This window comes from Perognathus longimembris, chromosome 16 (genome assembly GCF_023159225.1).
Source record: "Perognathus longimembris pacificus isolate PPM17 chromosome 16, ASM2315922v1, whole genome shotgun sequence".
Taxonomy (NCBI): Eukaryota; Metazoa; Chordata; class Mammalia; order Rodentia; family Heteromyidae; genus Perognathus; species Perognathus longimembris.
Window position 1 is genome coordinate 57,580,024 of NC_063176.1, and position 26,276 is coordinate 57,606,299.

Genomic DNA, 26,276 nt, shown 5'->3' on the forward strand with positions numbered 1-26,276 from the left:
TCAGGCGGCCCCCAGGCCCCGCGCCGCCGGGAGGGCGGCGCTCTGCAGCCGGGCCCGCAGCCGGTGCTCGCGGCTCCGCAGCTCCTCGTCCCAGTGCTTCGCCTCCCGCTGCGCCTGCGGGCGGACGGGCGGGGAAGGGACCCCGCGGCTCCGGGACCGCGTCTCGGCTCCTCTCCGGGCCTCCCCCAAGCCCCGCCTTCCCCGGTCGTCCCCCGGGGCTCCCCCCCCCCCCCCCGCTCCGCGCGCCCGGCCTCCGGGCCCCTCGCCCGCCCCGCCGCTCACCCGGGGATGGGGCCGGGCCGCTCGCGGCGCGGACCCGGGCGGCTGCGCGGTGAGCCTCCGGCGCTCGGCCGCCCGCTCCTCGACCCGGCGCTGCAGCTCCAGCACCCGCTCGTCCTGGCGGGGCGGCCCCGCGGCCGAGGCCTGCGCCTTCCTCTCCTCCCACCTGCGCCGCCACGGCCTGGGGTTAGGACCGCGCGCCCACCCGACCCGGCGACCCCGGCCGGGCCACCGGGCCAAGGCGGGCTGCCGCGCCGGCCAGGACCCCCGCCCCGTCCCTAGTTTTGCTTTAGTGAGCTTTGGCGCCAGTCCTGGGCCTTGAACTCAGGGCCCACTGCCGGGTATCAGTGGCAGTGCTCTCCTGTCTGCCCCCAGGCCGGCTGTCGAGGCACACTGAGGACCATGTTTTGCTTGTGCTGGAGGGGCCTGGCTGCCCGGAGCTGGAGCTGGGTCCTGGGCTAGGAGGCACCTAACCCTGGAGGTCTGCTGGGCCGGGGCAGCGGCTGTGGAGAGGAGGAGCTCCCAAGACGTGCGTCCCGGTGGAGGCCGGCTGTGGCAGCAGGCCCTCCCTGGACAGCGGCGGGGAGCACGGGGAGCTAGAGTCCTCCTCCTCTCCAGCTTGTCATCCGCCCCTCTCCCGTTGCACTCAGGCACTCTACCAGTCCTGGGACAGCTGTGCCTCTTGAGGTGATCAGGCCAGGGTCCAAAGGCCCAGCAAGACGCTGGGTGGCATGGCAGGATACCTACCAGGGCCTGACTGGGTTGCCACGCGGAGGTGGAAAAGTCCCCACAATGTCTACCTCCAAAACAAGCTAGAAAGTGTGTATACACGTGTGTGTGTGGGTGGGTGCATTTTATGTGACCTAGATCCTGGTTTAAAAAAGGAAAAATGTGTAACAAGCAATCTGGGCACTGGTGGCTCACACCTGTGATCTTAGCTACTCAGGAGGCTGAGATTGCCGATCAGGGTTCAAAGTCAGCCTAGGCAGGAAGCTCTGTGAAACTCTTATCTCCAGTAAACTTGAAGAAGCAGGGAGTGGAGCTGTGGCTCAAGTGGTAAAGTGCTAACCTCAAGTTAATAAAAAGCTCATGGACAGCACCTGAGCCCTTACACACACAGAATTTTCATAGTTGGGGCTGAGAATGTGGCTTAGCAGTACACACATGAAGCCCTGGGTTCGATTCCTCAGTACCACATAAACAGAAAAGGCCAGAAGTGGTGCTGTGGCCCAAGCAGAGCTCTAGCTTTGAGCACAGAGAGGCTCAGGGACAGAGTCCAGGCCCTGAGTTCAATCCCCAGGACTGGCAAGGAGAAAAAAAATGTTTTCACAGTCTTGAGATGCCTGGAGAAATGTGAACATGTACAGAATGTACAGACGGAACTGTGGCTGTTCATGATCTCTCCTAGCTGTGTCATGGTGCTGTAGCTATGTAGGACAGGCTTTTTTTAGAGGAGTCGTGCTAGTGTTCAGGAGTAAAGCTGCGGGTGCCTGAAGCTACTTCCAAATGGCTCTGCAGACAGAGGGCTCGCAGCTCATGAAGCACATCTGTGACCCAGGTGTGATAAGACTGCAACTAGGTCATAGGTGTGAAAGCCATCACGTAGCTTCCCACCATTTCTGGAATGCTTGAACATCAGCTCATAATGTAAGAAGAGAGCGCAGTCGCAGCCATCAACCTGCTCCCAGCGTGGGGTGCTGCCAGGAGCCCCAGCCAGGGGGAGCTTGCTCCTCCCCACTCTCCAGAGCGGCCTTCCCCAGGGGGGCCAGGTACCCACCTTAAGGCTGCTGTTCTCCCCATGGCCGCTCGGCACAGGGAGATCTGCTCCACCGTGTTCTGCAGCTCCTGGCTCTTAGCACGCTTGCTCTCTATGATCTGATCCCGCTTCTCCTCCTCCTGGCGCCTCTGGGTGTCTTTGAGCAGAGCTAGTCGCTCCCGAAGCTCCACGACCGACATCTCTCCCTCTAGGCCGTACCCCGGGATCTGGCAGGGGGCGGAGGGAGGCTGGGGTCCGGCTCCATGAGCGCTGAGTGCCCCAGCCTTAGGCCTCGGTGGGCCCCGCCCCACCCTCGGGGCTCCGCCCCTGGCCTCCTCACCTGGGTGAGGTCCACCAGCTTGCCCTTGCGCACTGGCTGTGTCTCCAGAGCCCGCAGCTGGTAGATGAGCTCGCAGCGCTGCCTCTGCTCCTCCCTGGCCTCTTCTGCGGTGCGCTGCAGCAGCTCCCGGCTTTCCTCTATCACCTCCTGGACTTGAGGACCAAGCAGGGTGCGGACAGGGCCACAGTGTGGTTTGGCAGGCACTGGGCAGGGCACGTCCACCACGAGCTCCGAGCTCAGACCTCGGCCCATGGAGGCCACTAGGGAGGACCTGCTGGCCACCAGCCGCCCTCCAAGGACATGGGCCCTCAGTGACCACAGTAGCTCGCCAGCCAAGGGCCCCAGCAGGGAGGCACAGCCGGGAGGCCCCCTGCCGTACCTATCTGCCTCCGGCTCTTCAGCAGCTTCATCTGAGCCACCCTGACGTTCTTCTGCGCCTCGATCACCTGCTCCACCAGCTCCTTCATGCTCCTGTCTTCCTGCAGACGCCTCCTAGCACACTGCAGCATCAGCTCCGCCATCTGCACAGACAGAGGACCTGCCTTCATGAGAGCCGGCAGGGTCCCACCTGCCTTCCGCCCTCCAGTCCTGGCCCAGTGCTGCCTCCAGTCACCCCACGGGCAGGGACCCACGGGAAGTTCCAACTCATGTCCACCTCCCTTCCTCTTACCATGGTTTTTGTTCTTTCAAGCCATGCAGTATGTGATCATTTGTTATGGGAGCCCTAGAGTCCTAAGTACACAATAAGGTAAAACGTTCTAGATGGGGGGAATGGGTATGGAGGAAGCAGGAACTCTGTACCATCTTTTCAGCTTTTTTGTAAATCTTAAAACTGTCCCCAAATAGACTATTTAAGAAATTACTTTTGGGGCTGGGGATATGGCCTAGTGCCAAGAGTGCTTGCCTCGTATACATGAGGCCCTGGGTTCAATTCCCCAGCACCACATATACAGAAAACGGCCAGAAGCGGCGCTGTGGCTCAAGTGGCAGAGTGCTAGCCTTGAGCAAAAAGAAGCCAGGGACAGTGCTCAGGCCCTGAGTCCAAGGCCCAGGACTGGCCAAAAAAAAAAAAAAGAAAGAAAAAGAAAGAAATTACTTTGGGGCTGGGAATATGGCCTAGTGGCAAGAGTGCTTGCCTCATATACATGAAGCCCTGGGTTCAATTCCCCAGCACCACATACATAGAAAAGACCAGAAGTGGCGCTGTGGCTCAGGTGGTAGAGTGCTAGCCTTAAACAAAAAGAAGCCAGGGACAGTGCTCAGGCCCTGAGTCCAAGCCCCTGGACTGGGGAAAAAAAGAAATTACTTTTGAGGGGCTGGAGTATCGCTCAGAAGTACAGCTGTGGTTTATGGTTTGATGTCCAGAACGATAGGTAGAAAGACAGACAGACATTGCTATATATTTTGGCAGTACTAGGATTTGAACTTAGGGCCCCAAGCTTATAAGGCCAGTTACTCTACAACTCAAGCCTTGTCCTCATCCTTATTTTTGCTTCTCTATAGGGTCTTTTGCTCCAAGTCCTTGAACCTCCTATCTCTGCCCTCTGAGTAAGTAAGATTGGAGGCATGATCACCACACCTGGCTTTGTTTTTGTTTTCCTTTTATTTTTAATAATTTAGTTTTTGCTGATATGGTACTAAGGAATTGAACTCAGGGCCTCATGCAAGCTACTCAGGCACTTTATCACTAAGCCACATTCTCCATTCTGTTACACACACACACACACACACACACACACACACACACACACACGGCAGGCTGGCCTCAGCCTCCTGAGTGTTGGGGTTACAAGCATGTACTTACTGTAAGCTAAACTTCTGAAACTATTGTTTAGTTAGTTTTGTCTTTGGGGAGCGCTGGGGGTTAAACCCTATGGGCTCCTTCAGGTAAAGCACAAACTCCACCACTCAGCTACACCCCAGCCCTACTTTTTATCTTATCTGTTGCCAGTTCTGGGGCTTGAACTCCAGGCCTGGGTGCTGTCACTGAGCTTTTTAACTCAAAGCTAGTTCTTTACCACTTGGGCCATAGCTCCACTTCTGGCTTTTTGGTCATTAACTGGAGATAAGAATTTTATAGACTTTCCTCCCCAAGTTGGCTTTGAACTTCGATCCTCAGATCTCAGCCTCCTGAACAGCTGGAATGACAGGCATGAAGCACCAGTGCCAGGCTTGTTTTAAAATTTCATCAGTTAAAGGAACGCTTGTAGCAGGGCACTGGTGGCTCACGCCTTGCTACTCAGGAGGCTGAGATCTGAGGATCATGGTTCAAAGCCAGCCTGGGCAGGAAAGTCTGTGAGACTCTTATCTCTGATTAACCACTGGAAAATGGAAAGCAGAGTGCTAGCCTTGAGCTGAAGAGCTCAAGGACAGCACCCAGGCCTGGAGGTCAAGCCCCATGACCAAAACAAAAAGTAAAAATAAAGGAATGCCTTGTATGGAAGGAAATATGAGGTGACAAAGTGACTACCAAAATACATATGGATCATATCTCAAGTAAGCAGAGAGGAAGCAGGGCTATGATTCAAGTGGCAGAGCACCATCCTTGAATGAAAATGTGAAGGGACAGTGCCAAGGTTCTGAGTTCGAGACCCACTACCCCCAGCACACACGAAGAAGAATGAGCGAAGAAAGAAAAGTATCTGGACGATCTAGCAAGGAAAGAAAGATGTGTGGCCTTGCACCCTTGGCCCGTTCCTGAGCTGAGCTCCAGGGATCGCAGCGTGGCCATGCTCTCCGGAACCAGGAGAGAGGGCCAGGGTCCACGGCGGCGAGGAAAGAGCCATGAACTTCATGCTGGGAGTGAGCAAAGCTGAGCTTTGTCAAGGCAGAGTCTGGGAGCCTTTGCCAGAAATGCTCAGCTTTTCCCTTGGGCCTACAGACCAGGTCTGGTAGGTAACTAAAGTCAAGATAAAGCTTGGCGCCTCGGCCTCCTCTGTCACCCTAATCATGTCGTCCTGCCTGGCTACCTGGGCCGGGCTCCTGCTCAGTGATGGCTGCAGGTCCGTTCGTCACTTAAGCTTTGCAATTGCCCCTGGAGGCTGAAGAGAGAAGACTTTCCGGGGCCTCACAAGCAGCAGCTTTTCCCACCCCCGGCTGCAGTGGTGCAGCCTGAAGGAACTCATCCCGCTTTGCCTTTCTCTCCTCTCCAGAAGCTACAAGTCTAATGGGCAAGCTCCTGGTGACAAGGAACACTGTGAAAGCCCCCCACCCCTGCCTACAAGACACCCCCCCCCCGCACCCTAAGATAAAAGTCGCCTGGATTGTGGCGCAGTCCCAGCTATGGAAGGCCCCAGCCCTGGTCTTGGCTTCTCCTCCCTTCTTTGCAGTATTGAGGCCTTGTCCAAGCTAGGCAACTGCTCTTCCTTAATAATCTTATTTATTTATTTATTTATTTATTTATTTATTTATTTATGTCAGTCGTTGGGGCTTGAACTCAGGGCCTGGACACTGTTCCAGAGCTCTTGTGCTCAAGGCTGGTCCTCTGCCCCTCCGGGCCACCTTCTGGTTTCTGATGGTTAATTGGAGATAAGAATTTCATGGCCTTTCTTGCCCAGGCTGGCTTTGAACTCTGATTCTCAGATCTCAGCCTCCTGAGAAGCTAGGATTACAGCCACCAGTGTCTGGCTAATTTTATTTTTCTTTTCTTTTTTCTTAATTTTGAGACATGATCTTGCTAGGTTGCCCAGACTGGCCTTGAACTGTAATCTTCCTACCTCAGACCCCCCACCTCCCGTGCACACCAGGACGAGCTTGTCCTGTAAAACCAGCTCCTCAAAGTAGGCGTAAGGAAGCTCTCTCCCCCAACCTCCTGCTTCCCATATAGTTGTGCTGCCCTGCTTGTCACCTTTACTTCTCCAGTTGGGTTTTGGGGTGAGTGGCTGTGCGGGTCTGCTAGGACTCCACGCAGCCAGGCCCCTCTGCCTAGAACTCCAGGAACAAGACGTATGGACTGTGGGCTCTGCCTCCATCACCCTCATCAGCTGTTACCTAGGCAAACCCTGGCTTCCTTGTTTGGTTTTTATTATTATTACTTTTTTTTTGGTGTTAGCTTCCTGGTTGGAAGAACAAAGACAGTCTTGCCACATCCTCTGTGACATTGGGCCTGTACCCAGGATGGCTCGGGCTGGGAAAGGGAGGTTGCCCTCAGTAGGAGCACAGTGTCAGAAGACAGCCGAGGCAGGGAAAGGGGTCGGGAGGAGGGGCACAGGCTAGGAGTGCCGGGCAAGCACAGTGTCCGACGAGCCACCAGCCCGAGGCTGGCATCACCAGGGAAGCAAACGGCAGAGCAGCCAGGCGCCCGGAGCTCAGCGTCAGGAGCTGGCCTCGCTCCCGACGGAAACCTCGCACCTGCGGCCCTCCCGAAGTGGCTGAGGAGCCCGAGGTGACGAACGTAGGGCGGAGTCAGCTTCTGGGGGTCCACCGTGTCCCCAGGACAAGATGCCACTCAGCCCGGGGCTGCTCCTGGGCCCGAGCCCGGCAAGAGCTACTGCGGGACACAGTCACAAGTCAAAGAGCACTGCGGTGCAGCTCAGTAGAAAAGCTTAGTGTGGGGGCTGGGGAAATGGCCTAGGGGCAAGAGTGCTTGCCTCGTATACATGAGGCCCTGGGTTCAATTCCCCAGCACTACATATACAGAAAATGGCCAGAAGTGGCGCTGTGGCTCAAGTGGCAGAGTGCTAGCCTTGAGCAAAAAGAAGCCAGGGACAGTGCTCAGGCCCTGAGTCCAAGCCCAGGACTGGCCAAAAAAAAACAAAAAAATGAAAAGCTTAGTGTGTATGTGTGAGGCCCTTGAGTTTGAACACGTGTGCACACGCACACACACACACACACACGGCATACTGTAGGATGACTTTTGTGACTAGAGCCAGAAGAAAAGTACCGCAAGAGATGCCAAATGAAATCAGAGCAAACATTTTGGTAAAATGAACTCAATGGTTCATTTCATGGGAATGGTTCCCATGACAACCACCTGTGAAAGGTTGTGACTGGCTAGTGGGCTTGGTGTTGATACTGGCATAGCCACTCTGCATAACTCTCTGTGATGGTGGACAGAAGAAGAGTGTTACAGCCAGCACCGCTCGCTCACGCCTATAATCCTCGCTACTCGGGAGGCTGAGGCCTGAGGATCATGTTTCTAAGCAGCCTGGGCAGGAAAGTCCATGTGACTCTCATCTCAAATGAACCAGCACAAAGCCAGAAGTGGAGCTGTGGCTCACGTGGTAGAGCACTAGCCTCGAGCTCAAATGCTCAGGGACAGCGCCCAGGCCTCAAGTTCAAGTTCTAGAGCTGGCACCAAAAAAAAAAAAAAGGTTTACTTACTAGAACTGTAGCGCTGCTTATCTACATAGCTCACCAAATTATTTTAAAAGGATAAAATTAGTTGATTGAAAAACTATAATCAAGTAGTTTCAGATGCAGTTAAAAGAAATGACTGATTCAAAGTATGAGAGGAGGAAAAATTGCTACTAACAATCTCAAACAAGTGCTATCAAAACCAGCACCTACCTATCAAAGAGTCAGTGGGTCAAGATGGGTCCTAGCCACCTAAAGGCTGAAACTGGGAGAGTGGCAGTTGGAGGCTAGCAGGGGCAAAACAGTTTGTGAGATCCACAGCCTGGTGTCCGAGCTATGATGGAGATTCTGAAATAGGTGGATAGCAACCCTGCCTCAGGGGGTAAGACTAACGAAAAATAACTAGCACCCAAACAGCATACCTTAGACTAGAACTTGAGTTCAAACCCCAATACCACCGTCCAACCAATTAGCCAAAACCCCAACACTTGCTGAGGCGAGGACAGAGACCATAGTCCTCCTATGGCGTTGGGAGGAGAAGGGCCAGGGTCGGCCAGGAAGCAATGGCCACAGGGGCAGGCCCTGGCCCTGGCCTCCCAGGTGGAAGTCCCGCCTCTGCGGGCTCCCAGCCCCGCCCCTCCCGCCATGACGTCACCTCCTCCTTCTTCTGGCTGGCCTTCTGCTTGTTCTCCTGGATGAGGTTCTGTCTGGCCAGGATGGCCTCCTCGTGGCTGAGCTTGCCCTGCAGCCGCCGGCACTCGCCCGCAGCCCGCTGCTCCTCCTGGTCCTTTGCCTGCATCTTCTTCTGCCACTTGAGGAACTCCGAGAAGTCCCCGCACCCGTCTATCAGCTTATCAATCCTGGGGAGAGCGGGCGGAAGCACCATTGGGGGGTCCTCCTCCGGGTCAGGGGTACCAGGAGGCCACAGACTCCCCTTGGTGGGGGGGGGGCGTGGTGCTCACCCACATAGGCTTCACTCCCCGTCCCGCCAGCCACTCACTCCTTCTGAGCATCTATCTACCCACCAGCTGTCCGTCCATGTCCATTCACCTACGGCCCAACTCGCAGACACAGGAGGGGGAAGTGGCTGGCGGGGTGAGCGCCAGGCCCCCCTCCCCCTCCCCCCCCCAGGAGGACAGCAGGAAGCCAGGTCCCCTCCCCCACGTCCTGTCAAGTGTGGCCCTGAGCTGACGCAGTGCGCCCACCGCCCCGCCCTCCCTAGGCCCAGCCTGGACAGGGCCCTGTGCCGCGGTGAAGCACACACTTGGACTTCCTCTCCTGCCCTTGCCATCCTGGGAGCATGCACGGCATCAGTGCCTTGTTTTCTACGCTGAGGGGTTGGCTTCCGGGTGGCCGCCCCTAGCTAGGTAGCTTCCAGATGGGACTTTCCCCCTCACCCCCGCTTCCAGGAGGGGACAGAAGCTGAGGGCTGAGTGGATCAAATGCCAGTCATTCCCATAACTGTGTCTCTGTGGTGAGGTCTCCATAGCAACCCAAAGCCACAGGGCTGGTATGAGCTTTGGGATCTGCGCAGGTGGACCGCCCTGGGGACCGGTGCATCTGGACCCTTCTCCCCTACCTCGCCCCATGCATCTCTTCCGCGGTGCACTTTGCAGTCATCTTTACGATGAAGGGGTACAATTAAGTGAATACATGTGTTCCTGAGTTCTGTGAGCCTCTGGGCAGAAAGTTCTGCAGACCACTCAATCCGAGTTGGGTGTGCCTGCGAGCCCTGACCCCCGTGCGGGGCGGGGCCTGGGGGCTAGGTAGTTCTTGCAGGGAGACGTATGCTTTCTTCTCCTCCTCGGCTCCCCTTTTCTCCCCTCCAGGGTCACAGGACCAGTGCTGAGTGAGCCACAGGTGCTGGACTCAGAGATGATTCTAAGCAAGAAAGCCACCACCGTGGTTTTAAACCTCGCATGTGGCATCCCTGAGGTCCTCTTGGGGGATGCCTGCTCCATCTGGTATGTCAGGTGTCTGAGGGGAGGCATCTGGTAGCCTGGGATTACCTCTGGAGGTGGCAAGCCACACAGTGCTGACTTCAATGTCTTTCCAAAGGTGGGAAGGTGTGGGTGCTAATGAAGGGGAGGGGAATGCTATGAGTAAGGGAATGAACTAACAGGTTACACAGTATGGGAATCTCTGTCTTTCTGTCCGTCCATCCATCTGTCCATCCGTCCATCTGTCCATCCACCCATCCATCTGTCCATCCACCCACCCACCCACCCATCCATCCACCCATCCATCCATCCACCCACCCACCCATCCATCCACCCACCCACCCATCCATCTACCCACCCACCCATCAACCCATCCATCCATCCATCCACCCATCCATCCATCCACCCATCCATCCATCCATCCATCCACCCACCCATTCATCCATCCATTCATCCACCCGCCCATCCACCCACCCATCCATCCACCCATCTACCTACCCATCCATCCATCTACCCATCCACCCATCCATCCACCCATCCTTCCATCCATCCATCTACTGGTGGCACAAGGGATGGAATTCAGGGTCTTGCTCTTGCCAGGCCAGGCCCTGGCTTTGTCTCAAAGATGAGGGGCCTGTGACAAGGCCAGTATGGCCTTGGTGTCTTTGTGTCAGGTGTCTGGGAGGGGGAGGCACATTAGACCTGAGACATTCCTGCTTTGGGAACTGACTAGACAGAATGGAAGCTTGCAGGTCACATCTGTGTCTGATGGGAAAACAGGCTAACGGCTGGCTAGCTACAGAGTGGGGGTTCAGGAATGTGGCAGTTGCAGTTGTAGGTCCTTTTCCTGTAAGGGGTCAGAGTTTGAACACTGGGAGTTGACCCTGGGATTATGGGTATTATGGTATTACGCATTCCACCTGCTGCCCTAGGCCCTCTCTCAACCCCCAGGAAACAGGAGAAGTGAGGTTTGAGCAGCAATCCCACGCTGCAGTACGGTCATGCGTACACGCACAGCCTTCACAGCCGCCACGGGGATGCGGGAACGCGGCCGAGGGTCTGGGCAGCTCGGCAGGTGCAGGATGCTGGTGGCTCCTGACGCTGCCTTCTGGCCCAGTGCCTCTTTTTATCTATGGTCAGTGTGTCTGTCCCTGAGTTCGCCGAGCCTCTGGCAGGGACAGGCTCACGGGAACCATGGCTTCTGGTCTGCCCATCTGTTGTGCAGATAGAAGCAACTGGGATGGCTACTGGCACTTCGGGGACAGGGCTCGGGAATGGCACCCTCCACCTGGGGGCTCTGCCGGGGTCTCCAGGCGGATGGTGAATCGGAGGACACCCGGCCGGTGGCCTGGGCTGTACACTGCCCGTGTACTGATCGGAGAAACACGCGCACAGGTGCACACACGCGCACACACGCACCGCCTTGCTGTCAGAGCCGCGGCTTTGCGTAGGAACGTGGGAGAAGCTGAGTGTGGGTTTCTCCCTGGGGGGGGGGACGCCCTCCCACAGTCACCCGGCGGCCCGAGGGGGCGGACGCCCGCCCTCCCGCCCGCACTCACCGCTGCAGCTCCTGCTCCACCCGCCGCTGGTATAAGGCGCCCTCCCGCAGGATGGTGGCCGTGTTCAGCTTCACGGGGGTGTTCTCGGGCTGCGGGAGGAGGGAAAGCTCGCAGGGGGTGGGGGGAGCGAGGGTCCCGCCCTCCCGCCGGCCGAGGCGCTTTGCCTTGCGGCCCCGGTGGGCAGGGCGCCTCACTCACCCTGTACAAGGTCAGCTGCGGGGTCCTCCGGATGCGGGGCGCGGATGGAAAGCGCGGCTGTGTCTCGGGGTCCTGCAGAGGTCAGGCGGAGGGGCTCCCGCACTGTGCCCACCGGGGCACCCACGCCCGGCTCCGCCCGGGGAAGCCAGCCACTCCCCGAAGCCTCACTCCGCCCTTTCCCTCCGGACTCCCTCGGGGCTCCGCATCCTCCCGCGGCCGGCCTCAGGGCTAGCCCCGGGCTCCCCAGTGCGTGGGGGCGACTCGCGGGGGGGGGGGGGGGCGGGGAGGAGAGAGCGGGCTGATGGTGCCGCCACCCCCCCCCCCACCGGTGTTCGGAGTGGCCAGTCTCCAGGCAGGCTCGGCCGCTGAGGGGACGGCGAAGGCCCGGGGGGGGGGGGGGCGTGACTCGGACCCCAGCAGCCTGGTGGCCTCGACCTGGAACCTGGGCCTCACCTGTGCTGGCAGCTCCTTGAGGGGCCTGGGCATGGCGCACCGCAGCTCCTTCATGTTTGCCCTCAGCAGCCGCTCCTGCCAGGACACCGCCAAGCTCGTCCTACTGGCTTCCACCCGTGAACGTGGGCCATGGGGAAGGGAAGCGCATGCTGGCCCCACCCGCCCCACCCCTCCCTGCATGCGCCCCATCTTTCTCTCATGCCTCCCTCCCTTCCGTCCACAGATCCCGCCGGGACTCCTAGGGAGGCAGGGGTCGGGGGCGGCCACCTCCGCCTTCCTGCGGTTGTATCTCTTGACCATCTGCAGCAGCTGCCGCTCCTTAGGCTCCTGGTAGGTGCTCTGAGGGACCTGGAGGGGGTGGTGGAGGAAGCGACGACGGGAGTCAGGCCTGCGGATGCCTTGCAGTCGGGAGCTGAGCGTGGGCACAGGAGGGGTGGGCAGAGGGAGGTGTGAGTCCAGTGCCACGGAGGGCATGCCAGCATCCTGGATGAGATGGCCAGCTCCACTGCCACACGCGGTCATAACTCTTCCCGGGAGGCTTTCCCTGGCTACACTACAGAATCGCCTTTATTTGCATTACTTCCATCCACCCACTCACCCAGCCACCTGTCCGTCACTTACCTATTCATCCATCTGTCCATCCATCCATCCACCCACCCACCCAACCACCTACCCATCACCTACCTATTCATCCATCCTTCCATCCATCCATCCACCCATCCACCCACCCACCCAACCACCTGCCCTTCACCTACCTATTCATCCATCCTTCCATCCATCCTCCATCATCCATCCATCCTTCCATCCATCCTCCATCATCCACCCATCCTTCCATCCATCCTCCCATCCATCCACCGACCCACCCAACCACCTACCCGTCACCTACCTATCCATCCATCCTTCCATCCATCCTCCCATCCATCATCCATCCATCCTTCCATCCATCCTTCCATCCATCCACCGACCCACCCACCCATCCATCCACCCATCCATCCATTCACCAACCCACCCAACCACCTACCCGTCACCTACCTATCCATCCATCCTTCCATCCATCCTCCATCATCCATCCATCCTTCCATCCATCCTCCCATCCATCCACCGACCCACCCACCCATCCATCCACCCATCCATCCATTCACCAACCCACCCAACCACCTACCCATCACCTACCTATCCATCCATCCATCCTCTCATCCATCATCCACCCATCCTTCCACCCATCCATCCATCCACCAACCCACCCAACCACCTGTCACCTACCTATTCATCCATCCATCCACCCATCCATCCACCCACCCAACCACCTACCCATCATCTACCTATTCATCCATCCATCCATCCATCCACCAACCCACCCAACCACCTACCCATCACCTACCTATTCATTCATCTATCCTCACATCTATCATCCATCCATCCTTCCATCCATCCTCCCATCCATCCACCCACCCACCCACCCACCCACCCATCCATCCATCCATCCACCAACCCACCCAACCACCTACCCGTCACCCACCTATCCATCCATCTATCCACCCACTCACCCACCCATCCATCCACCCACCCTTCCATCCACCTACCCACCCAACTCTACCGATGACCACCTATCCATCCATTCATCCATCCTCCCATCCATCCACCGACCCACCCACCCATCCATCCACCCATCCATCCATTCACCAACCCACCCAACCACCTACCCATCACCTACCTATCCATCCATCCATCCTCTCATCCATCATCCACCCATCCTTCCACCCATCCATCCATCCACCAACCCACCCAACCACCTGTCACCTACCTATTCATCCATCCATCCACCCATCCATCCACCCACCCAACCACCTACCCATCATCTACCTATTCATCCATCCATCCATCCATCCACCAACCCACCCAACCACCTACCCATCACCTACCTATTCATTCATCTATCCTCACATCTATCATCCATCCATCCTTCCATCCATCCTCCCATCCATCCACCCACCCACCCACCCACCCACCCATCCATCCATCCATCCACCAACCCACCCAACCACCTACCCGTCACCCACCTATCCATCCATCTATCCACCCACTCACCCACCCATCCATCCACCCACCCTTCCATCCACCTACCCACCCAACTCTACCGATGACCACCTATCCATCCATTCATCCATCCTCACATCCATCCACCCACCAACCCATCCATCAACCCACCCAACCATCTACTCATCACCCACCTATCCACCCATCCATCCATCCATCCTCCCATCCATCCACCCATCAATCTACCCACCCACCCACCTGTCACCCACCCACCCACCCATCCATCCATCCATCCATCCCCATATCTACATCTACTGATCCATCCGTCTACCCACTCATATCTACTCGACCACCCAGCCATGTACCTTCCTACCCATGCACCCACCCACCCCACACACCCATCTGTCCATCTACCCATTCATCCATCTATCTTACCATTGGTCAATCCAACAAGTATTTACTAAGGATCTGTTCTGAGTCAGGACTACTCCAGCAGCATTAGGAATATGGGACAAATAAGAAAGACAGTGTCTGGTACAGGAGATAGATAGTTGGCAGATTTACTAAGTAGTAAATACTAACTATTGAATGATATGAAGAGAAGGAGCTGGGGGTCAATGAGAAGGAAAGTGAGAGACACCATAGATGTGGTGGTTCATGAAGTTTCTGGGCTGAAAGGGTGCTGGTGCCAGGGTGGACCCCCCTGGGATCTCCGGCACCATCCTCTCCTGCTCCTAGACATAGTCCTTGTTCTGGTGGGGTCACGGATTGGCTTTGGGAAGCTGAGTGACAGAGCTGGGGCCAGGACCAGTCAGGACATTGCAGACTGGGGCTGGGCCAATTAGACTTTTTCCCCCAGAATTCTTGGCCCAATATGTTCTCTCATGCTTTTCTAGACTAAGGGCTCAGGGCTTCGAGTTTTTACCGCAATGAAGAATCTAGCCCAAAGGTGAAGCCTACTTGTAGAGGAGTCAAGGATAGAGAAAGTCACAGAAAAAAAAGAGCTGGAACCCTAATCAAACTATTCCTGGGGCCTACCCTTCTTTAATCAAGAAGCTATAATCATGAAGCTATCATGGTCCATTGTCTAAGTTAGTTTGAGCACATTTTTCTATCATTTGCTGTGCACAGTATCTTGACTGACAACGCAGCAAGGCAAAAGAAGACGGAGAGGCTCCTGACAGATGGGCAGGGCCTTAAAGGGCTACACTCATGGCTGGGGCTCACACAGACACTGTTCTTGTCCACAGCCTGAAGGGCACGTGCGCTGGGATTGGCCGGATCTAATGGGAATGGGGTGGGGGTGGGGATGTCACACCTGGACTAAACACAGACTCTAGGCTCCATTCCCATACAAATCTGAGCCTGTGGCCTGCAGCTTCATACAGTGCCTACTAGTACAACCCAGAATAACCAGGTGGCCTTTCTGAGGTGGGCAGTCAGTCACCAGATGCTCCTGGCCTGGACGTGCCCCCCGGGTCCCCTGGGTCCGCCCCGCACAGCCCCTCGGTTCACTCTCCCCGCTAGGACATTCTGGTGCCGCAAGCCTGAGCTCGAGCCGGTTCCCTGCTTACCTGATTGGTCTTGGCCATGGCAGGGATGAGCTCGGGCATTGGAATAGCACGGGGCTTGGGCACAGTCAGGTTGAACTCCTTGGGGATTGTGACCTTGATCTTGGTCTTGGAGGGAGGTAAGGTAGTGGCTGACTCTCCCTCCAGCTGGTTGACTAGCTCCTGCACCTCTGGCTGCCATCTTGAAAGTGAAGGTGGAGAAGGCCCGGAAGGTCACTCAGTGGGGTCTCTCCGAGGGCCAGGTGGTGATGGATGGACGGATGGCCACTCTCCACTAGCCACCTCTTGTGGGTACAGTCTAATAGCATGTCCTCAGGACCCCCCCCCCCACACACACAGGTGAGTGAACTGAAGCCCAGAGGCCTGGCAGGGCTCGCTCAAAGGCCAGGACGTCCCCACTGCAGGAATCTGGGGCACTCTGAGGACAAGCGCTGCTGGGGCATGGAGCTGATCTAGGCAAAGCAGATGGCACCAACAAAGGAGCTGGGAGCTGGTGGTGGGCAAGGAATGTTCTGGAGCTGCACTGTTGGTGACAGGTGGTGGGGAAGGGCCGCGTCCCTGCAGAGCCCCGTTAGCCTCCCGCACAGCCTCCCGCACAGCCTCCCGCGGGAGGCGCTGCAGCAGGAGCCCGGGCGGCGGCTCGGCAGATCTTCTCGCCCCGCCACCGGCCTGCCCCGTGTCCCCTGCTGCTCGGGCGGTGCACGGAGGCCCAGGGCGCGTGGAGGAAGGGAGGCCGGCGTGCGCGCAGAGCCGGAAGCTCTCAGGAGGCCGCTGCAGGCCCGGGCCGGGGCCCCGTCTTTAGGGCAGCGGGGTTGTGGTGGGTCTGGTTCCAGAGCTTGCAGGAGAAGCCCGTGGCAGATGGCGTGGACAGGGTCTGTTTGTCCCCTCGGGCCGCTGGAGGCTTTCCTGTTTGCCAGCCTCGGGGGCCCACTGAGACGGAGGACAAAGAAGCTGCTCCGGGAACCCCACAAAGCACCCCCCCAGCTGCCGTCACGTGACTGTCAGAGGTCGTCCATCCATCTGTCCCCAGGGAGAGGAGGTATCCCAGGTCCTCTGAGAGGGGGGCTAGGGATCCCCGGCAGTACCCTGGAGCACATGCTGCTGTCTCATCTTAGGGAGCCTCTGGGAGCCCCCCAGCCTGACACAGAGTGTGCTCTGACCTCCCAGAGCTCATGAGGTCGCCTGCCCCCGCCCGGCCCACCTCATCAGGGGGTCGATCCAGTTCTCCTTCACGTGGGCGGTCTCGTACACGAGGCTCCATTCGTCCTTGATCCACGAGCACAGGTTTAAAGGGTTGAAGAAGAACCTGAGGAACTGAGGGGACGGGGAAGGAAGCCTGGCCCCAGCGCCCTCAGGGGCGTCAGGCAGGGCATGACACTCAGGGCTGTCCCTCCCCCCGTGGCACCCCTGCCCACCTGTGCCAGCCGAGGTGGCCATTGCTTCCCCGCTAGGACCCCGTGGCCCCACCCCACGCCCAGTGCCTGGAAGGCACACCTGCCGCTTCAGAGAAGGCTGCCGGGTCGGGGCGGCGGTACAGGGCGGAGGGCAGGGAGGACTCACCTTGCACATTTTGCTCACGGGCTGGGATTTGATGATGTTGCAGAAGAGCTGAAAGCCGAGCTCCTCCAGCTGGAAGGTGGCCAGGTAGCAGATCACTGAGGGGAGAGGGAGGGGTGGAGGCTTCCGTCCAGCAGGGAGCGAGCTCTGCCATGTAGCCTTGGGGGAACTCTGCCCGCGGCTAAAGGCCTTTAGGGTGTAGCGGACCAGCAAAACCTCCTGCCTGGAGGCTGGGCGCTGGTGGCTCACTCCTACAATCCTAGCCACCCAGCTACTCGGGAGCTGAGATCTGAGGATCAATGTTCGAAGCTAGCTGGGGGAAGAAAACCCCAAAAGACTCCAGTCTCCAGTTAACCATAAAAAAAACCCCAAAACAACAACAACAACAAAACAAGCAATGTGGGGCTGTAGTTGGAGTGGTAGAGTGCCAGCTTGAGTAAAAAGGCCAAGTGAGAGTTTAAGGCCCTGACTGCAAGCCCTGGCACTGGCACAGACAAACAAACCAACAGAAAAACCCCTGACTCAGGGCAGCTCTGGGTTTTCTCCCACGCATTATCTCATTTGATCGGCTTTCAGAAACCCCAAGGGCTCTTGGGTAAAAGTGAAGTAATTTCTGACTGGCTGGTGAACGCCGAGAGGTTAGATGGCCACAGGCCCCGGCCAGGAGCTCTCCGGGTGTCTCTGAGGGGCTGTGGGTACTCCTCCGGTCCTGAGCCGGGCAGTGAGGCTCAGCCTGGACCTGACATTAGCTGCTCGGGTCAACCTCCCCGCAGCCCCTGCAGCCCCCTTTACCCCTAGGGCCGGGCGGCAAGTCCAAGGGCGGGTCCTGGGTCTAGATAACCCACGCCTCACTCTGGGTGGCTCTGTGGTCTCCCCAAGTGGTCCAGTCTGGAGCTACCCATTGGGGGCAGGGCCGGGGGCAGGGGAGAAACAGCCTCCAGAAGAGGTAACCCCACCCCACCCCTAGCAAGCTGGCCTCCTGGGCACCAACATGTGCTTGCCTGGAGCTCAGCTTCCCACCCGGGGTGAGGAAATGCTCCCAGCCCCATCACTGAGGGTAAAGCCAGGGGAGGCAAGAGGCGCTGCCATCTGCAGCCCGATCGGGCCGTCCTGTCCGGGGTCTGCAGCTGGCTGCGTGTCGTGCTCTGTGAGCGCCAGGGACACCCACCCTGGAACAGGTTGTAGTCAGCCCACAGGTAGAACCGGCCATCCCGCACATAGAAGGCATCTACCACAACAGTCAGTAACTTCCGGTACTCAAGGCAGCCAGATAGAACTTCCAAGATGAAGGACCGCTTCTGGGCACTGAGGTCCTGAAAGAGAAACAGCAGGAGAGGAGCAAGGGCCAGGGCGAGGCCCAGCTGCCCCACACAGCCATCCCACCCTCCCGGCCAACAGCCACAGAGGACCCCACAGCTGGGCTAGTGGGGGGCAGGGTGGGCCCGAGGGTGAAGTAAGTGGAGATGAAGAGAGGACGGTGATAAGAACATGTATTATATACATATTCTGGCTTACATGCAAATGTATGGAGCCTGGAAGTAGGGAGGGCACAGAGGCTCAGGCTTCAGAGGTGACAGAGCTTCAGTTTGGGAACGTGGAAATGTGGAGATGAACAGCCGTGATAGTCACACAGCACTGAATATTCTTAATATTCCTGAACTGGCCCCTGACTGTAAACCTAGCTACTCATGAGGCTGAGATTTGAAGATCAAGGCCAAAATCAGCCTAGCCAGACAAATCTTCAAGACTCTTATCTCCAATGAGCCAGTAAAAAAGCCACAACTAGAGGAATGGTTCTAGTGAAGGGCACCAGCTATCAGTAGAATGCCGAGTAAGAGTACAAGGCCCTGAGTTAAAGCCCCAGCACTGGCTCAGAGCAAAGAAGAAGAAAAAAAATGGCATAAAGGTAAGTCTTACGTCATTCATATTTTGTCACAATAATTTAAAAAGTGAACACATATAAAACAGTTGTCAAATGAAAACACTTTTTTTTGTTTTATTGCTAGTCCCTGAGCTTCTTTTGCTCAAGCTAGCACTCTACCACTCTGAGCCGCAGTACTACTCCTGGCTTTCTCTGTGTATGTGGTACTAAGGAATGGAACCCAGGGCTTCATGCATGCAAGGCAAGGTCAAGCACTCTACCACTAGGCCACATTTCCAGCCCATGAAAACTTTTTATTCATTCAAATCAAATGAATGAACAAAAAGTTAATCCAAAGAATGATGCACGAACAAGGAGAATCAGCAAGAGCCTGAAACATGGCAGAAGGGCTCATATTATGGTGGTCAGGAATCAGAGAGAGAGAGAGCGATCCAGTCACTTCCAGAGCCCCACCTCTAAACACTGCACCACACTTCCAACACACAGATCTTCCAGGGACTACATGACCCGTGTGTGACATCTGTTAATCATTTTAACAAGCAGCAAGGCCTTAATTCGGTCAGGAGAGAGAAAATGGGAGACCTGCCACAGGCAGCCCAACCATGAGAATCCGGCGGAGACAGGTGCGGCCAAGCCTCTATGAGAGCAATTTGCAAATAGGCTCTCAGAGTCTTGTTTTCCAGACCTTTTAGTCCCGTGATTACATGCCTGGGCGCCTATGGAAGGCTGGAGCTCTCCGAGTGCCAGTGTGGGCTGGAAGAGCCTGAACGCCCAGCAGCAGGCGTCCGTGGGTCAAATGGTCTCCCCGTGCCACGGGTGAGTGAGTACAATACGGCCATTAGAAAGAAGCTTCTGGAGAAGTTTCTAGGAGATGGTGCGTGGACCACAGTGCAGGGAAGGCACCTTTGCCCGTCCTGGCCATTCCTCGGCACGTGGCCTGTGTGCCGGCTTCCCGGCCGGCCACCCCTGGAACGCATCCTGCCCGGGTCAAACCACCTCCGCCAAAGGAACGGCTGCAACAGAGACTCTCAGAGCATCGGCTGCAACAGAGACTCTCAGACCATCGGCTGCAACAGAGACTCTCAGACCATCGGCTGCAACAGAAACCCTCAGACCATTGGCGTGCTCAGGCATTCACTGAAGGATGTTCCTCTTAGAGAACTGGTTGTTTAAAAACTCCCTTTCGCAGTCTGTGCACGGAGCCAGGGCCTGGTGCACACTAGGCAGGCTGCCCTGTCACTAAGCCACGTCCTCACTGTTCCTCTGACATGGGGTGGGGGCCCGAGGCTCAGGCCTGGCATCCTAGCAACACAAGAGGCTGAGATCACAAGATCACAGATCATAGATCACAGCTGGAAATCAGCCCAGGCAGGAGAGTCTGAGAGACTCGTCTGGCTGCCCAGTTCATAGACACAACCCGTTTCTGGTTGTGCTTAGGCCACACCTCTGCTACCCCCCGTCTAGTTGGCCTGAGGACTCAGCGCTGCTGGGTGCTCTCCTCACTCTCCTTGGTCTGTCTTCAACTCCACCCAGAGGATTTTTATTTTATTTTATTTTATTTATGGGGCTTGGAGTCAGGGCCCAGGCTTTTTTGCTCAAGACTAGCATTCTCTCACTTTGAGCCACAGTGCCACCCCCGGTTTTCTGGTGTTTAACTGGAGACTGGAATCTCATGGGCTGTTCTGCCCTGGCTAGCTTTGAACCACGATCCTCAGATCTCAGCCTCCTGAGTAGCTAGGATGACAGGCCTGAGCCCCCAGCACCTGGCTCTGAGGGAGGCTTCAATGTGGGAAGTCATCTCATGTCAGCTATTCCCAGAACCTCCCAGAATAGGAGGTCTCACAATGACCAGTGAAGTCCTGACTGGGCTGGCCCAGCTCTGAGTCCCACAACCCTGGCTTTGGTCCAGTCACATGAGCAACCTTCCATTTCCTGGACGTGCTAGTGCCCCCTGAATGTGCTGCCGCCCCCTGGACGTGCTGGCGTCCTTTTGGATATACTGGCGCCCCCCCTCCCCCCGGCAGCCCCCACATGGGTAAGATGTGTGCCCGTGGTGCTCTCTAGCACAGTCGCCCCCTTCCCGTGCTGGTGGGCACGCCTGGTCACCCCTGCTGTCACGCAGCCGTTCCCACTCGTATGACTGGTCGTCTGTCGACTCGTTCCCTGCTAGAGAGCCACGTGGGTTCCCAGGAGGAGGCCCCCCCCCCCGCATGCTGGCAGTGCTGGCTGGTGGCATCCCGGGGCTGCTGGCTGGGGCCGAGGCTGGGGCTCAAGCATCTAGAACCCCGGCCTCCCCTGGGGAGACGTCCTTAGTGGGCTGCGTTTGCTTCCCACCCCTTTGCCCAGAGCTCTAAGCTCTAAGGAAAATGCTCACCTGCGTGATTAGGATGGCAGCTGGCAGCTGTGTCCTAGGCCCACAGAGCCAGGCGCATCGGGTGACCACAGGACACCAGAACTGCTATGCCCCGCTCTGTCCCGGGTGGAAAAGGTGACAGGCATACGCTGACACGCGCCCTTTCTGCTCCACCTCACTGACTTCCTCGGGTGAAGAAAGCCTTCAGGCGTCTGAGCTCCCCACCATCTTCCCAGGGCCTCCCCACAGGCCTGGCGGCTGGGCCGGGGTCTGGCAACGCCAGCCCGCACCTACACCAGAGGCCGCCTCAGGCTTCAGGCCTGAGACTCCTCGGAGAAGATGAAGCAAATGAGGATGGAGCCAGCCAGGGTCAAGGCTGGTAGAGAACCTGGGAGCTGGCTGACCATGGCACTGGACCTGGAACCCATCTGACCCACATCTGCTGGATGGCCACCCCCTACCCCCAGGGCTGTCCCGTGGGGGATGGGGATGTGCCCCCTGCTGGTAAGGCCACACAGTCATTCTGAGAAGTGATAGCAAATTGCTGGGGTGGTTCCTAAGAAAGCACCTCAAAAGGAAGGAAGGCAGAGTCAAGTAGCACAGCCTTAAACTGTCCCGTTCCCCCCTCCCCCCCCGCACCATCCCGATCTGGTATGTGAAAACAGTACCTGAAGTAAGGCAACCACTTTGAGGCTATGAGGCAAAGGCACATTGTAAGGATGGCTGAGTGGATAGAAAAGAGGAATGAGGGTTTTTGTTGGATTTACTTTTTTTTGCTAGTCGTGAGGCTTGGACTCAGGGCCTGAGCACTGTCCCTGGCTTCTTTTTGCTTAAGGCTAGCACTCTTGAGCCACAGCGCCCCTTCTGGCCTTTTCTATATATGTGGTGCTGGGGAATCGAACCCAGGGCTTCATGTATAGGAGGCAAACACTCTACCACTAGGCCGTATCCCCAGCCCTTGATTTTTGTTTTGTCAGTTGTGAGGTTTGAACTCCGGGCCTGGGCACTGTCCCTGAACTCTTTTGCTCAGGTGCCAGTGCCGGGTTTTGAGTGGTTCATTGGAGATAAGAGTCTCATGGGGACTTTTTTGCTCCGGCTGGCTTCGAACCGTGACCCTCAGATCTCAGCCTCCTGAGTAGCTAGGATTACAGGCGTGAGCCACCTGTGCTCACTGAGGAATGAGTTTTAAATGACACCACTGAGCTACCAAATCTGCCCTGAACTGCTTTGTGGACAGACTGCTTCAAATATGGACAAAGATGTCTCTCATTTAAGCCATGTGACTTCTGGAGTTTGTTACAGAGGAGCCCAGTTTCCTGATAGATGCCAGATGACCTGGAACTCAAGAAAGTGTGAACACTCCACCCCAGTTACTTCATTGGCAAAGATAAAAATGTTTGTATGGGGCTGGCAATGTGGCTTCATGGTAGAGTGCTTGCTTGCTTAGCATGCATGTGGCCCTGGGTTCGATTCCTCAGCACGACATAAGTAGAAAAAGCGGGAAGTGGCTCTGTGGCTTAAGTGGTAGAGTGCTAGCCTTGAGCAAGAGAAGCTCTAGTGCCCAAGCCCTGTGTTCAAGCCCCAGGCCTGGCCAGCCAGGTGCCGGTGGCTCACACCTGTAATCCAAGCTATTCAGGGGACTGAGATCTGAGGATCATGGTTCAAAGCGCACCTGGGCAGGGAAGTTAGTGAGACTCATCTCTAACCATGTAGAAGAAGCCAGAAGTGGCGCTGTGGCTCAAGTGGTAGAGTCTAGCCTTGAGCAAAAGAGCTCACTGACGGCGTCCAGACCGTGAGTTCAAACCCTGTGACCACCACCACCACCACACGTTTGCACCCTAGGTTGGTGAGAACACCGGGACAGTGGCAGCCGCAGGCCTCACAGGACCGGTGGGGACTCCACAGAGATTCCGTGTTGTCTGAGACTCGGCCTTGGGTGCACTGGTCCAGTGGCAGCGGGGCCCCATAGCGGTTTGCAGAGGTACCTCTGTCACCCCCGCACGTGGGAGGTGGAGGGAGGAGTGTGGGAGGTTCAAGGCCAGCCTGGCACACATAGTAAGATCTGTCTCAGGATCCCTTTGGGGGAGCCCACCAGCACGGGGGGTGGTCACGGCAAGTGCAGCCGAGCTGGGCCGCAGGAGATGGCACAGCCTAGAACATCTACGGATGGACAGGACCAGTCCCCATCATCCCTTGTCAGTGGAGGCGGAGGAAGTCGTGTACAGAACTACTTGCTTATAAAAGCTTTTGTTTTCTTCCAGATTTCATGTCTATTTTGTGTTTGAGGCCTGAGACTGGGTAGTTTATAAAGGACGGAGGTCTGTTTATCTCCCAGTTCTTGGAGCCAGCACCTGTTGGGCATTTTGGTCAGAGTCTCAGTCTGCCCCCCGCATGGCAGGAAAGTGAAGCAGGCTGCCAATAATGAATGCGCCCCTGGGGAGAGCAGGACATGCTCTCGGCACCCACACAGCCATTCTCCAGGCTCGGCTAACAGCCTCCCGCCAGCCTCTCCCAACAAGGCTGCAGGCACCAAGGAGCGAAGGCATGGCCAGGTTTTGACGGGCACACCGCGTTCGGGCCACCACCACTTTGTGTCTTCCCGTGTGTCCCGTGGTATGCCTTTCCACCTCTAAAACATGCATGTATGTCCAGCTGCCAGCCAGGCCTGGTCAGTCCAGAGGAGCCCAGGGGGGAGCAGACTGGCACTGAATGCCACGTGTGTGTGTGGATGTGTCGGGTATTTTACTAAACGTGACAAGAGAAGCTGTTTCCTGAGCCTCGGTTTCCCTTCGGAGAAGTGATAGGACGGGGCCAGCTCTACCTCCCTGCCTGCTCTGAGGGTTGGGACGCGTGGTCCCCTCTTGTTGGCCTGTTCTCCCTTAAGCGCGTTTACAAGCCCCCCTCCTCTTCCATTTCTCCAGCTCCACTAACCCCTGCCTTCGTCCCCCCCCCCCGCCCTTGGGGGCCAGGCCATGCTGAGTTGAGCCCCTTCCTGCTGTGCGCCTGCCCCCTGCCCCACAGACCTGAGCTGACTACCCTGGGAGTCTGGGCCCCTGCCCGCCTCCTAGCCGGTGCCTTTGTCCTGGCCCTCAGATGACAGGCCTTCCGTCCTGTCGGCCTCGGTCACAGCGTGGTCTTCTTTCCAGTTCTGGACCTGGCACAGTGTGCTCTCATCTCTGTGCACTTTCTCCCGATGACCCTCCTCTTGTGAGGACATCGTCACTGGGTCTGGGACTATGTGACATTTGGGATTCGCTGATCTCGAGCTCCGCGGCTTGACCTCTGTATGGTGCATATGTCCAAACAAGGTCATACTCACTGGAAGGGCTGCACTGTGTTTTAGGGGCACACCATCTAATGGTCCCCCGGGGCCCCCAGGGCCTGCTGTCTGCTCTGCCCAACAGATCATGTTGTGTAATTTCCTAGCAGTGGACTCTCAGGCCTTGACCTAACAAATTCGGTGTGTTTCTGACAGCTAGAGATAAATGAGTCACCCAAACTGGGTCAATAGCCAGTGTCCGGCTCTTTGCTGGCGTCAGAGGGACTTCTGAAGAGCCCAGAAGGACCAGCGTCTCTGAGCAGGCCCCGCCTCTGCATTGATCTCAATCGCGCAGGGCAGCGCTCCTGGGTATGTCAACTTGATGCATTGCGTCCAGTTTGCCCGGCAGTTTTGGGGTGCTGGGCACGGGTGACTCTCCATGGTCACAACGTTGTGATTCACCAATAACAAATAGAACCTTTGCCATGAATAATCGGTGGGCTATTTAAAACACTCTGAAATGACGTTTGGCAGTGGCTACTTCCGTTTCATGCTGCGTGCAGACCCCTCTTCCTGTCTCCATGCTGTGTGGGCGCGGTGTGGGCGTGAAGTGGGTGGTGTGGGCACGGTGTGTGGGGGTGTGGATGCTGTGTGGGTGGTGTGGGCGCGGTGTGGGCGTGGCATCGGGGGTGTGACCTGCATAGTCCAGGGAGCATCAGGGCCAGTGTCCTAGGTGGGGGTCAAGTGTCAAGGGCTTGAACATGGAACGTTGTAGAAGTACCAAGACACCAGTGTGGCCTGAGCAGATGGACACAGACAGCATGGGGAGAAGGGGAGAGACTGTGGAGGGTGCAGCTCCCGCTCTGGGGGCAGTAGAAGCCTTTCTGGCATACTCTAGTACATCCTCTGGTCCTGGGGAGAGGACCAACTGAGGAGGGGCAGCACACCAGAGGGAGCTTTTGCAGTGAACAGGCCCAGCCTGCGCAGCCTGGGCCACTGTGGAAAGAGCAGCAGGCAGCTGGTGCAGGCAGGTGTGGGTCCCCTCTCCCCCCCCCCCCCCACCGCCCCAAGCAAGGGAGGTAGACAGAGCTGGGCTGGCTAAGCTGGGTCTCTGGACAGGTCAGGGGTCAGCCACAAGGGGTGGCCGTGAGCCCTGAGGGACTCAGTCACCTCTGCAGGGTCGCACGGGCGAAGCCTGTGGGACTCCCAGCTGGGGTGCTGCGTGAGAAGGGGCGGGAGCTTGCAGGCCATGGTGGAGGTGGGGGGGGGGAGGCCCTGCAGCTTCCCTTCCCTTCAAAGCCCACACAGCCCGGGGACCAGGGGCAGCTCCTGTCACGGAGGCGAGCAGGGGCACCGAGGGGCCTCGGCTCCGCCAGTCAGGAGCCCACGCAGCCACCCGGGCCCTACCTGCAGGGCGGTGGGCGCCGCCGCCAGGAACTGCTCGGGGCTGTCCTTCTCTGGGTCGAACTTGTCCAGTTGCTCAATGACAGCAGCGATGCACTTCCCGTAGTAAGTCATCGTCCCGGGCAGGACCCTAAAAACACATCATTGCGGGTCACCTTCTCCACCACACCCGGGCTGCCGGCCTGGCAGAACTGGCTGCTGCACCCGCACCGCATGGGCTCTTGGCAATCTCCCAGCGTCCCCCAGCCAGTGGGCGGGGCTACCACTTGACAGGCAGCACAGGTGAGGATGGCATCCCCCCCCAACACCTCCACTTTAGGGGTGAGGGGACTAAGGTGAGAGGACCGACGCTGCTCAGTGGTCAGGCCTCGTCTCGGCCCTGAAATTCTGGAA

The 26,276-nt window shown here is 57.4% G+C and overlaps 1 protein-coding gene across 1 annotated transcript; it reads right to left on the reverse strand.

Moving 5' to 3' along the window:
• Window positions 1-25,997, reverse strand: Cfap99 (cilia and flagella associated protein 99). The gene is made up of 15 exons (XM_048364161.1): window positions 25,887-25,997; window positions 18,154-18,298; window positions 16,989-17,083; window positions 16,630-16,742; window positions 15,432-15,609; window positions 12,088-12,168; window positions 11,803-11,895; window positions 11,368-11,439; window positions 11,170-11,258; window positions 8,326-8,530; window positions 2,755-2,896; window positions 2,376-2,527; window positions 2,057-2,262; window positions 283-445; window positions 1-114 (listed from the first exon to the last, which is right to left on the reverse strand). Exons 1-15 carry the CDS (start codon window positions 25,995-25,997, stop codon window positions 1-3), a joined length of 1,959 nt encoding a protein of 652 aa, XP_048220118.1.
• Window positions 25,998-26,276: the final 279 nt, after the last annotated feature.